This window comes from Sus scrofa, chromosome 14 (genome assembly GCF_000003025.6).
Source record: "Sus scrofa isolate TJ Tabasco breed Duroc chromosome 14, Sscrofa11.1, whole genome shotgun sequence".
In the NCBI taxonomy this organism is placed as follows: domain Eukaryota; kingdom Metazoa; phylum Chordata; class Mammalia; order Artiodactyla; family Suidae; genus Sus; species Sus scrofa.
The window spans coordinates 13,713,149-13,726,843 of NC_010456.5; the positions used below are offsets into that span (position 1 = coordinate 13,713,149).

Consider the following 13,695-nt stretch of genomic DNA (forward strand, 5'->3'; position numbering starts at 1 on the left):
GCATATTCCCTCTGGCTTCACGTGCATGTATGACCTGACTCCTCTAGCAGAATTCAGACCTCCTGAGGGTGGACAGTGGTCCTCTTCACTCTCCAACCTGTGGACACGACTCCCATTTTGTCGCATGTTGGCCATTATTCTGTACCCTCATCCTTCTCATGTAACCTGACTCTGCATCTAAACCATAAACTCCTTGACTGCAGGGAACTTTTCTTCCTTGGTCCTGCCTGGCCAGCACCTGCTACATAGTAGTAGGTACTTAGGGTGTAACTGCTCATATGCCCATCATTATTCCTGCTCTAGAGAGAGCTCCTTCAGGTCAGGAATTGTTCACTTCTCTATTCCCTTTTTGGGAGGATGGGGCATGCACATGGCACACAGAAGTTCCTGGCGCAGGGATCAAGCTTGCACCACAGCAGTGACCCAAGCCACAGCAGTGACAACAGATCCTTAACCTTCTGAGTCACCAGGGACCTCGGCCTCTCAATTCCTAATGCATAGCATAGTCCAAAGGCATAGCAAATGCCCCACCATGATCGCTGAAGCTAATTAAGTGAAGTCAGAGTTAAACAAAATTATTTGCAGGGAAATCTTGTGGCTGGCTCACATGAGCTGTGCCTATCTTCCAGGATCTTTTAGCATCACATCCCAAACCAGGGAAAACCAAGGTCTATAACAGAGGAAATAAAATATTCTCTGTGTGGAGTTCCCGTTGTGGCTCAGTGGTTAATGAATCCGACTAGGAGCCATGAGGTTGTGGGTTTGATCCCTGACCTTGCTCAGTGGGTTAAGGATCCAGCGTTGCCATGAGCTGTGGGGTAGGTCGCAGATGCGGCCTGGATCCCACATTGCTGCGGCTCTGGCGTAGGCTGGCAGCTACAGCTCCAATTTGACCCCTAGACTGGGAATCTCCATATGCTGCAGGAGTGGCCCAAGAAATGGCAAAAAGACAAAAAAAGAACGAAAGAAAATATTCTCTGTGGGGACTCTGCTCCATATCATCACTGCCTTCAAACCCAGGGCCAGCAGGAGAGTGGTGGCCACTGTGGCAGAGGGGAAAGTACGAAGCCCATGTTGGTGCTGGGAAGCTTCTGCCCAGAAATGACATTGATCCTTTCCACTTGCAACCCAGGGACCAGAGCATGTCTCATGGGCAACCTGACATCAAGAGGGAGGGCAAGGGCCATTGGTGACCATGAATGCCGTTCACCACGCTTATCCACCAGAGTAGAGCTGCTCAAATTCCAGCATGCATATGGCTCACCTGGAGAGGATTTTAAACCATAGAGTCTGATTCAGTAGGTCTGGGGAGGAGGCCAGATTTTGCATCTCTAACCAGCTGCTGGCCCCCTGTCCACACCCAGAAGACAAGAGGTAAAGCTTTGGATGCTTAGGAGCCAAACCGAGCTCCTTTCCTCTTCCCTTCCCTGCAGACAGAACTCAGCAGTAGTCTCACCACTTTGTGTTGCAAACGAAGAGGAACCTCCTTGCCAGTTAGAAGACACTTGTGATTTACCTTACAGATGAGGGGGACACAGAGGACTAGATAATGAAAGCCATTAACAGCTCGACACAGCTGCAGAGTCTGGGGAAGGACACGGCACAGGGGTGCCACAGCCCTTCTGAAAAGCCAGAATCATTCCATCCAGAGGCCACTATTTGCATAAGCACATTTGGTAATTGGACCAAATCAGACCTAATCGTGTCACCTCTTTGTCTCCTTTGCCTCCCTTAGCCTCACAGATCTGGGAAGGGTCAGTGCAGCTCTGACTGGGCCTCATGAAGGCTTCGGCCTTGTTGAGTACCCTCCTTGTCCATGTCACGTCATGGTCCCGTGATCTCACCCTCCTAGGTCACTGATGGACTCGGGGTAGGGGTGGGGCATTCCATGGCTCCAGAGCCTGGAGCTCCGATTGCCCCAGGGTCCTCTCTGGTGTTTGAGGCAGGCAGCCTGTCCCCCTCCTCCTTGGGGCTGAAGCTTCAGTTGCGTGATGCCGCATCAGACATGCGTGTGCCCCTGCTCAGCTCAGAAGAAATGGTGTTTTTCTTTTTAGTGGTTTTATTTAAAAGCCATGCCAGTCACTATATCCTTTCCCAGAAGTTTTGATTGATGGCAATCTGGTCAGCCAGAAGCTGCCAATGGAGTGAAACTGCTGACTTGGGCACTGGCTTTGGCTGAGCTTCAGGGTGGGTGGGTGGGTGTGTGCCCCTCCCAGGAAGCAGACCCTGGGAGGGGCTGGGGGTATGACTTGCTCTCCTAAGGATGCCAGGGAGGAAGCAGAGGGCCTGGGCTCCAGGAAGGAGAGATATACAAGCCAGATAGGGTTTTTCATTTTCCCACGGCCTCTATTTTACATCCAGTTTCTTTTGTGGGCTTTTGTCCCCTCTCCCCAGTTTCAGAGTGAGAGTTGAGGACAGCCCTGTACTCAGTAAGGCCTCAGCATGGGGGTGACATCCCCCACAGAGCAGACGTGGCCAGAATGTCCCAGCCTAGCCTAGTGAGAGGTGCAGGAGGGCCGCATGTGGCTCTGTCTCCTGGGCGTTTTCATGTCTGTTTATATTCTTTCCTCGAAAATTAAGGTGAAGCGTTTGCCATCTTGTGGCGGAGCCTGGTACTGCCCTCTCCCCAGGCCTGCCTTCCTCCAGGGAAGGATGCTACCCTGGGGTGGTCCTGGGCAGGGGTGGGTGAGATCTGGCAGGAGAGGGGGAGGGGAGCCAGGTAGTAGAGTTCACTGGTGCCTGCCTCCCGGTCTTGGGAAAAGAAGCTTCTGCAGACAGCGGCTCTGACTTCCAGTGCCTCCAGAAGGCTGTCCTTATTTATACCAGGAGGATGGCCATTTGGGAGGAAGAGAAGACCGGGCAGGCAGTGAGGAGGTGGCAGGAAGAGAGGATGTGTATGAACTAACGCTGTGTTCACTAGCATTCAGTCACAGAGATGGAAAGTGTTCTTGGTATTTCCAGCAGGGCAAGTTTTGCAAAGGGAATTTGGTGCTTCCAGAATCGTTTTACAGGCTGTGTGGAGTGAAGGCCAGGGAACAGCACCACTGGATTTCAGGATGCCAAGAAGTTAATAGAAATTGCTAAAAATCATTGCTATGTCTTTAATTGCAATTCTCAGGAGGGGCTGGCAGAGTCCCAGGCCTGCTCTCTGCGGAAGCCTGTGCCCACCCTCACAGTGGCACCTGTCTTCTCCTTGGATTCACCTGCCAGCACCACATGAGCTTCTCCCATTGGTGGGATCTAAACTGGGCTGCAGCTGGCAGAAGGATGTGGGGAATAGTTTCCCGGCTTGCAGCCCATGCCATAGCAGGGCCAGCTGAAAATGTCAGGGGTCAAGATGCAGTGTGGGACACACACTTTTAAATACAGATGAAAATAATAGTAATCCCTTCAGATGGCTGTTGTGAGGCTGAAATTAACAAAGACTGTGGTATTTGCTAATCCTTTGATGATTGCTCCTTTACAAAAAATTGTCAAACCTGAGGTCAGAATAGCTCCTTGTTCTCATTTCAAACCCCTGTAAAGAAACTGGCTGGAAGTTCCCATCATGGCTCAGTGGTTAACGAACCCAACTAGTATCCATGAGGACATGGGTTCAATCCCTGGCCTTGCTCATTGGGTTAAGGATCCAGCATTGCAGTGAACTGTGGTGTAGGTCGCAGACGCGGCTCAGATCCTGTGTTGTTGTGGCTGTGGTGTAGGCCGGCAGCTACAGGTCTGATTCGACCCCTAGCCTGAGAACCTCCATATGCCGCAGGTGTGGCCCTAAAAAGAAAAAAAAAAAAGAAAGAAAGAAAGAAACTAACTGGCTAGCTCTGAGCTAGGGGTCCAGCCCACCCACCTCAGTGAGGGTCCCATCCTGTACAGCCCTCAGCTCAGATCCTCAGTCGGCCTCATTCTGCCTCAGAGGACTGGAAGCAGATTTGGGGAAAATATGAAGGTTCTCAGGAAAAAACTGTGGCAGCGACTCATGCTGAATATGAAATTGGATTCCCTGGACTGCAGATTTGAGAACTTCATCCTAAATGGACCATTGATGCTCAAAGACTGGTCAGTTCCCTCACGAAGACACAAGCTGGGGCTCTGCTTCGCACCCCTGCCCAAAATGGAACAGGTAAAAGCCGGGTCGCGTCTCTGTAGCCTTGTGCTCAGATGCCGCGAGCCGCCTGTACCAGGAAAGAATTAGGGCACAGCTGAAATCCAAAAGGGAAAGGAAACGGCTGAGATCCACGGGGAACAATGTCTGCTTCTTAATCCGTCTCCTGCCCCAAATAGCTCCGCTCTCCTCCCCCGGTGGTGTTTACGGCTATTTCTTTCCCGGGCAGCAGATGCCACCAGGCCTTAAACTAGGTCACAGAGGGCAGCCGGGAGTCGACCAGGACCCCAGGCCACATCCTCCTGTGACCTCACTGGCCCGGCTCCGGGCCTGGAGTGGCAGAGCCCAGACCTGGGCGGCCCCCTGGGTCCTGGCAGGGTCCTTGCTGCCCAGAACCACAGTGAGCAAGTGGGGATCCCCATCCAGCCTGCGACTGGGTGGAGGGGCCAGCACTGGGCATCTGTGGCCCTCCCTGCCCCGTCCCCCGACCCGCGGCAGCCCCGCCCAAGTTCCCTCAGGGACCATCCTCCCCAGGGCCGCCAGGGAGCCCCAGCCCTGCTGCTTCCCCAGGAAAGGGGGCGGTTTCACACAGACCCACAGGGCCTGACCCAGGGCTCCAGACACAAGCACAGGGGTGATGGGGGCCGGGCCAGACACGGTGTAGAGGATGGAGCATCAATTACAGCCAGAAACAAATCCGGATTTCAAACCCCTGAGGCACAGGAAGGGAGGCGCCTGCCCAGAAAAACCCCAGTGGGAAGCGGCCAAGCCCAGGCCCCAAGGACCCCAGCACATCCCCAGCCACCTGCCTGCCTGCATCCCGACTGCCGCCCCCCGTCCCAAGTGTTTCCCGGGATCCCTGCGCACCGCGTCCTGATGGCGCTTTTCTCTCCACAGGTTCTGTCTGAGCACGGCTTCGGCCTCATCACCACCGACATCCGGGAGGGACAGCCTTTCTACTACGCGGAGGATTACCACCAGCAGTACCTGAGCAAGAACCCAGATGGGTACTGCGGCCTCGGGGGCACTGGCGTGGCCTGCCCACTGGGAATTAGAAAATAATTTCTCCCCACATCATCAGCTCTTGAAGTCACGGCAAAAACAAAACAAAACAAAACAAAACAAAACAAAAAACCGCTTCCAACAAATTGGGCAGTTTTGTGCGGAGGGGGGCTTTGTGAAGTACACAAAGGCAGCCATAAAAATCTGCTTTATTGAGGTATGATTTCATGAAAGGCGGTGGCAAATTGATAACCTATCATTTCTCTTCCAATAACTTTTGGTGGGAGTGGAGCTGTGAAATGTTTTGGATCATGTGATGTCGGAATGAGGAAAATGAATAGTCAGTCCACCCTTCTTTTGCCTGGGTGCCTGCCACAGATGCTGTGGAACCAAGCTGGGAGGTCGCTGGCCGGATGGGGCATCCTTTAGCCGAGTTCTGCCTTCCTGCCCTCCAGTGCCTTAAAATTTGCAAACATTTATCGCTGCAATGGATGATTCCCTGAAATACTTTGCTGTACTGATCCTATTCATATGTAAGGGGCTTTCTCCCTTTTTTCATTTCTCCTCATGGCAGAGAAAAGATGTGTTAGCTTGACAAATTTTAACCCTTTGCTTACAGCTATGAGAGATGCTTGTTCTAATAAAAATCTACAGTCTAATCATACAAACTGAGGTCTCATCTGTCTTTTACTTGTTTAGGTAGGGTATTTCTAAGTACTGTAAGATAAATTTAGAGCTCTCAAAGAGCTTAGGGGGTAAAAAAGCCTAAGAATCATTTCCCCCCAAATGGAAAATCTGATTGAAATCTTTGGAAAACACATACACATCTAGCTCCTTGGAACTTTAGGAATAATAGCTGTTTCCCACGCGCCTATTACAGCCATCACATCAGGGACCATTCCACATGGAGAACAGACACCTGTAATCCCCACCTTTAGGACACTTTATATGCAAGACAAGGGGTGGGGGACAGACACAATAAACAGGTAAACCCAGGGATAAATAAGATAATTAGTGGTTCTGAGAAATGAGATGAAGATGGCAAATAGGAGAAGCTCCTAAGTCGTGTGTGGGGCTGTGGAATTGTGTTCAGAGCTGTTTTAGCTGCGTTGCTCAGGAGAGGCCTCTGTGAGGTGTAAGCTCAGAAGGGAATGATCTGAATGATGCAGAAGAGAAATGGAAACATGGGGCAGGAGAGCAGAGCTCTGGAGGCAGGAGACGGATGAAGAAATAAGACACTGTTTGCCCTGGATAGAGTGCATTTCTTTGCCCTCTTGGCATCCTGGAGATTACAGAAGTGGGGTAGATAGGCCTGATCACTGTCAGCTTCCCCACAGTGGTTGCACGAAGGAAAAGCTTTCCAAATAGAAGAACTAGGACGTAAAAATGGCCCAAGACAGGGGGGAGTTTTCAGTGTTTGAGAAACAGAAAGACTAGTGGGGCTGGAAGAGTGTGAATAAGGAAGTGGAGAGAAATGTCTCAGAGAGGTAGGAAGAGGTAGGCAGATTCTTCTAAGGACAAGTTAATCGGATTAAAAATGTTATTTTTGTCCTTCCCACCCTTCCACCTTTGGTAATTATAAGTTTGTTTGCTATGTCTGCAGCTCTGTTTCTGTTTTATAAATAACTTCCCTTGTATCATTTTTTTAAGATTCCACCCATAAGTGATATCATATGGTATTTGTCCTTCTCTTTCTGACTTACTTCACTTAGTATGATAATCTCTAGGTCCATCCATGTTGCTGCAAATGGCATGATTTCATTCTTTTTATGGCTGAGTAATATTCCATTGTGTTTATGTACCACATTCCTCTTTATCCATTCCTCTGTATGATGAAGATTTAGGTTGTGCCCATGTCTTGGCTGTTGTGAATAGTGCTGATGATACCGGAAAGATGATACCGGAATCTGGGTCCTTGTTCGTGGCAGTTGAAGAATGAACTCTGCGAACACTCAGGCAGTAAGCAAGCAAAGTTTTTATTGAAGGAAAGAAGACAGTTCCCAGTGCTGCTGGGAGGGGGGAGAAGAGCCCCCTTTCTCCATTGTCCTATAGGGGTTTTTATCCCTTAAAGATGGGGGGGGACAAATGTGGGGTCCAGAAAGATATAGTTTTCTCCCGTTGGCCTTGTTCAATTACCTATATGGGTCCTTGTCCAGTTGGGTCTTAGGGGTGGATATGTCACATAAGTCTCAGAGTTTCTTTGCCCTTTTCTTCCCATAAACTGAGTCACAGGGGATTGGGGATTAATGTCCATCTGGACATTGGTATACTCCCTATAATAAACAATGCCTGTAGGGATGTTACTCCCTGGAGCCCTTAAGCCGCAAATGTTAGTCAATGGCCATATCAAAGAATGCATCAAAGCCCATGTTCCTACACTAAGTTAATATTCTGCCTCACTGCTATGAACACTGGGGTGCATGTATGTTTTTGAATTAAGAGTTTTCTCTGGATATGTGCCCAGGAGTGGGATTGCTGGATCACATGGTAACTCTGCCTTTAGTTTAAAGGAACGTCCATACTGTTGTCCACAGTGGCTGCACCAATTCTCATTCCCACCAACAGTGTAGGAGGGTTCCCTTTTCTCCACATATTATCCAACATTTGTTATTTGTAGACTTTTTAATGATGGCTATTCTGATCAGCGTGTGAGGTGATAACTCATTGTAGGTATGATTTGCATTTCTCTAATAATAAGTGACGTTGAGTGTCTTTTCATGTGCCTACTGGCCATCTGCATGTCTTCTCTGGAGAAATGTCTGTTTAGGTGTTCTGCCCATTTTTTGATTGGGCCAACGAGGGCTTGATTTCCAAAACATACAAACTCATACAACTCAACAACAAAAACCAACCAATCCAGTAAGCTGTGTGTTTTTTTGCCACCTCATCGCGAGGACATCTCTACTTCAGTGACTTCCTGATCTTGAATCTCTCAGCATTGTGACTCATGATCTCTGAGAGCCAAAAGCAGCATGTACTAGAGCTCTGAACCAGGTAGAATCAAAGGAGGACCAAGAACAAGGACCTTTCTGGAGACCAAGTCTGTGGGTCTCAGGGATGAGCTGCAAATGAAGGGAAAGGAGGAAGTTGGAATTTTTCTCATTACAGGAGCCAAAGAAATGGAAAATGAGAGAAGCTGTGGAACATACCTGCTTGTGAGAGTGGGAAGAACAGGCTTTCTGTTTCAGAGATCCTTGGCCTGCCCTCCCCATAAAAAGATGCTCCAGTGAAACCTTTGGAGAGGCTGCAAGCTGAAGTTGGTAACCTGCCTCCATGTCCCCAGAGAACCATAGGCCTTCAAGTGGGTCCCAGGTATATTTGAAGCACTCCTATAGGTATGTGATTATTTCAAGCATGGCTCATCATGTGAGAATTCCTCCTCAAAAGCTGCACCCCATTCTTAACCTGACTCCACAAACTGAGAAGGACACTTGGTTTGAGGCAATACAGTATTTAATCACAGGCAGCATAGAAGCATCACAAAATACAGTAATAAGATGGCCCAGGGCGATAGAAGCAAACTGTACCCGGAGTCTGGCTCATGCTTGTATGGCCTTTTTGACAGTGCAGTCTCCTTCTCAATCCATAGCAGATAACTAGACATCTTCGTGTACACTCCAGGCCTTTTCTCCTGGCCACAGCCCACTCCCCAGCTGACAATACCCAGCTGGTACCATACGATTTTGTTGGTTTTTTTCTGGCAAACCAGTGGCCCCCCACTGTCACCCTAGGAGAGAAAAGTTGTTTGGGAGTGGAAGGGACAGTAGCAAGTCGCTCTTATAGCCTAGAGAGGTGTGAGCACCCAGCACAAGGTGCAAAGCCCCTATGGCATCTTTTGATGAGTGGGTGTTTTTAATTTTGATTAGGCTCTCCAAATTCATGACTGTGCCCCCAGCTCTCTGATTGTCAGAAGAGAGAGCAAACTATTTGGTCAAAAGCAATGGTGATGAATGACAATTTGGTCAAAAATAAATATCCGTCATCAACAGCAGCAGCAGCAGCAAAGTCCTATGCATTCATTTTGATGTACCACCGACTGGTTTTCTAATCCATTTTGCCTCTAAGCACTTTTGTTGTTTTTCAGAACTCGTCCAATTTTCCCAGAAAGCTATCATTTTGCTCTTTCTGTATCAGTCACAATAGCAAAAAGGAAAAACCAAACCCCCAAATCCATTATGCTTTATAATAGGTCGTTGGTTGAAGACAGCAGGCATACAAACTGTATATACAGGAGCAGAAAATACAAAAGTTGTGTCAAAATGTTAGGTTGTGGTTTAAAACATCAAATTTTAAACAATTTACAAATTTTATAATGTCTTGAAAGAGACTGGCAAATAAGCACAAGTGGGCTGACATCACTTACATGAGAATAAGGAATATACTACATTTCATGCCCCCCAAATTTTTTGGACCATCTAAAACTTTCTGTTAAAGGATAATGTATCTTCATTTAAAAAATCATAAAGCTGAGATATAGGAGTTCCCGTTGTGGCTCAGCAGTAACAAACCCGACTAGTATCCACAAGGATGTGGATTTGATCCCTGGCCTCGCTCATTGGGTTAAGGATCCAGCATTGCCGTGAGCTGTGGTGTAGGCCACTAATGTGGCTCAGATCTGGTGTTGCTGTGGCTGTGGCGTAGGCCAGTGGCTACAGCTCTGATGGGACCCCTAGCCTGGGAACTTCCATATGCCACAGGTATGCCCCTCAAAGGAAAAAAAAAAAAAGAAAACTGAGATACGGAAAAAGAACATGAATAATATGCATAATTATGTAAATAAGTTAATGTAATATGTAAGTGTGCGCACACACATGATTGGGTCTGAGAAGAATATTTCAGGTGGGATACAGTTACATTGAAGCAGTGGGTTCTCTGGGGAATGAACAAAAGAACAATTATAAGAGGTAAAATTCCTCTTCACTGTGCACCCATCTATATCCCTGGAACTCTCTTTACCATGCACTCGAATAAATAAGTGAAATAAACACCATTTCCAATTCCAACCAAGCAAAGGCAACTCCCTAGTCAAATGGAACTCTCCACATCCAATGCCAATGTGTACACATCATTGTTATGGTACAGACATAGGATCAGGTGGCCCATAGCTCACAGCTTACAAAGATTTACTTTTGAAAATATTGACATACAAATAAGTCGAAAAGAAGCATCATTCAATGATACACCAAAAATCCAAATACAAAACAGTTAAACAACATCCCCTCCAATAGGATATATGGGTTTACGTGATTTTTTTTTTTTTTCAGCCAGATTGTTATCATGAACAAATCGCTGTGCCTCTCAACTTAGTTGGAACCAAAAGGGTTCTTTAACCATTTCTTTAAAGTCATTGGGAATTCCCAAGATCTGTCTTTAAAATGAAGAATTAGGAGTTCCCATCATGGTGCAGTGGAAATGATTCTGACTAGTATCCATGAGGATTCAGGTTCGATCCCTGGCCTCGCTCAGTGGGTCAGCAGTCCAGCATGGCTGTGAGCTCTGGTGTAGGTGGAAGACGCAGCTCAGATCTGGCGTTGCTGTGGCTGAGGCATAGGCCAGCAGCTGAAGCTCCAATTCGACCCCTATCCTGGAAACCTCCACATGCCGTGGATGCAGCCCTAAAAAAAAAAAAAAAAAAAAAAAAAAAAAAAAATGATACTCACTTCTGTAGAGATGAGGGGATCTAGGTGAAAGATGTGCAGTTAAGAACTTAAATTTCGGAGTTCCCATCGTGGTGTAATGGTTAATGAATCCGACTAGGAACCATGAGGTTGCGGGTTCAATCCCTGGCCTCGCTCAGTGGGTTAAGGATCTGGTGTTGCCCTGAGCTGTGGTGTAGGTTGCAGACGTGGCTCGGATCCCGCGTTGCTGTGGCTCTGGCCTAGGTGGGTAGCTGCCGCTCCAATTGGACCCCTGGCCTGGGAATCTCCATATGCCGTGAGAGCGGCCCTAGAAAACGCAAAAAACAAAAAACAAACAAACAAAAAAAAGAACTTAAATTTCATTTTGATGCTGGTGGAGATAATTGTACCTCTCCTGCAGGACCGCTGTGTGAAGGGAAGGACATGACAAAACCCTATGCCTGGCCCTGACATATGGCAAGCCTGTACTCAGTGGTGATCATTGTTGTGGTTGTCGAACCAGGCAGAGCTGGGCCTGGCCATGCTGGGCTGCTGGATCTGGAGCCCAAAAGAAGCTTTCCCCACCTGAAGTCAGTGTGCCTGGGTTGGGACTCTGGGTTTATAATTTACCTCGTTGCTGTGTCTTCCGCAAGACGGTCAGCTTTCCTGGTCCTCATTTTCCCCCCTGAAATAGAACTGTTTCCTAGTTCACATTCCTTTGATGTATGTGTGGAAGCACTTTATATGCTATTGAGCCCTGAACAAATGATGATGGGAGAGATGGTGATGGAGAAAACAATATTCATAATGTTTACCATGACCTTCATCTGCTCTATGTTCTTCTAAATGCTTTTGTGATTTTTTTTTTTTTTTTGGTCTTTTTAGGGCCATACCTGTGGCATATGGAGGTTCCCAGGCTAGGGGTCCAAGTGGAGCTGATACCTCCAACCTGATCCACAGCCACAGCAATGACAGATCCGAGCCTCATCTGCAACGTACACCACAGCTCATGGCAGCACTGGATGCTTAACCCACTGAGCAAGGCCAGGGATTGAACCTGCGTCCTCATGGATACTAGTCAGATTCATTTCCACTGAGCTATGATGTAAGCTCCCATAAATGCTTTTGTGATTGACTCACTTTATCTTCACAACAGCCCTTAGTATTCTTGTTTTACAGATGAGGAAATCTGAAAAGGCACAGTCACAGAGGGAGGTCCAGGCAGTAAGTAGAGGAGCTGAGAGGGAGGCTAAGGGAGCCTGGAGCCCTAACCACTACCCTGCACAGCGTCCCCTTGGTTACAGAGCATCCCTCCCAAGTTCCTGTCCCACTGGAGCCTCAGAATTTGACCTTATTTGGACATAGGATCTGGGCATATATAATTAATTCAATTGAGATGAAGTTCTGCTGGATTAGAGTGGGTCTTAATCTAACAACCAATATCCCTGTAAGAAGAGAAAGCAGAGGAGACCCACGCACACAAGGGACAAGCTGGAGGCAGAGACGGGAGTGATGCAGCCACAGGCTCAGGAATGCCCGGGATTGCCCTCAGCCACCTGAAACCAGAAAAGGCAAAGAAACACCCTTCCCTGGGACCTCCAGAGGCAGCCTAACCCTGCCGATGCCTTGACTGCAGACTTCCTGGCCTCTGAAAGAACACGCTTCTGCAACTTTAATCCATCTCCTATCCAGAGGAGAAAGAAGGGACCCACCTATGCTGGCAAAGCTGGCCAACTTTCTGGGGCAGCCCATCTCCAAGCCGTGGAGAAGCTGCTTACCTGGCAGGCGTCTTTCCCACCTCGAAGGTCGCCAGCACATAGCATATTCTTGGTGAGCATGGGCACCATGTGGAAGCACGTCTCCCAGTCGATCAGCTGGATGTTGACTTTCTGTAGCACTGCATCTGCACTTCGCTTAGGAACTGAGCCAAAGAAGAAGTGGAGAGGGAGAGGACCCTGAGCTCAACGGGGTCTCTTTGGATTGAGGTCAAGCACCCACACACATCATGGCTTTTCACCTCAACAACAAGGGAAATGCCCTATGGCCCAGGAAACAACCCAGCTTTGGCCTGGGAGAGGAGGAGGGTCCAGGGGACCCTTGAGCCCACCCTCTCTGAATGAAGACCCAGGACTAGGTCTCTACTGGATTTTAGCCTCCGTGAACCATCTTCTTGCCCTGCAGAAGGTGCCAGGTTCCAGCTAGGGTCCCAACAATGTGTTTCACTCAAATCCATAAGGATGTAGAGAACTCAAGATGATAAGTTCTGTCCTGGGACCCATAGCACAAAAAGATGGGCTTGAATCATGTCAGGTCACGGCCCATGGGCTCTAGGTGAGCCCAAGTCCTAGAAACTTCGCTCCTGAAGATGAGGACATCTTCCTCTCAGCACATTGCCACATTCCCAGGACCTAGAACACTGCCTGGATCATAAAAGAATCTCAGAGTTCCTGTCGCGGCACAGCAGAAACAAATCCGACTAGGAACCATAAGGTTTCGGGTTCAATCCCTGGTCTCGCTCAGTGGGTTAAGGATCCGGTGTTGCCATGAGCTGTGGTGTGGGTCACAGACAAGGCTCAGATCTGATGTTGCTGTGGCTGTGGCCTAGGTGGGCATCTGTAGCTCCGATCAGATCCCTAGCCTGGGAACCTCCATAGGCTGTGGGTGCGGCCCTCAAAAGACAAAAAGACAGTAAATAAATAAATAAATAAATAAATAAAGGCGTTTCAGTGAATATGTGAATATAGGAAACCTGAGGAACTCTAAGTTAAGCAGGTGACCTCTTTTTGGAGTTCCTGTTGTGGCTCAGTGGTTAATGAATCCGACTACGAACCATGAGGTAGCAGGTTCGATCCCTGTCCTTGCTCAGTGGGTTAAGGATCTGGTGTTGCTGTGAGCTGTGGTGTAGATTGCAGATGTGGCTCAGATCTCACGTTGCTGTGGCTCTGGTGTAGGCCGGCGGCTACAGCTCCGATTCGACCC

General features: G+C 48.4%; 1 protein-coding gene across 8 annotated transcripts in view; it reads left to right on the top strand.

The window, feature by feature from the left end:
- The window catches only part of MSRA (methionine sulfoxide reductase A), a 384,184-nt gene extending 378,418 nt beyond the window's left edge, over positions 1–5,766 (top strand). For all 8 annotated transcript variants that reach the window (XM_021072631.1, XM_021072643.1, XM_003359049.4 and 5 more), the window contains one exon: positions 4,994–5,766. In XM_021072631.1, coding sequence (XP_020928290.1) covers positions 4,994–5,158 — 165 coding nt within the window. In that variant the 3' untranslated portion in view covers positions 5,159–5,766. The remainder of the gene's footprint in view (positions 1–4,993) is intronic.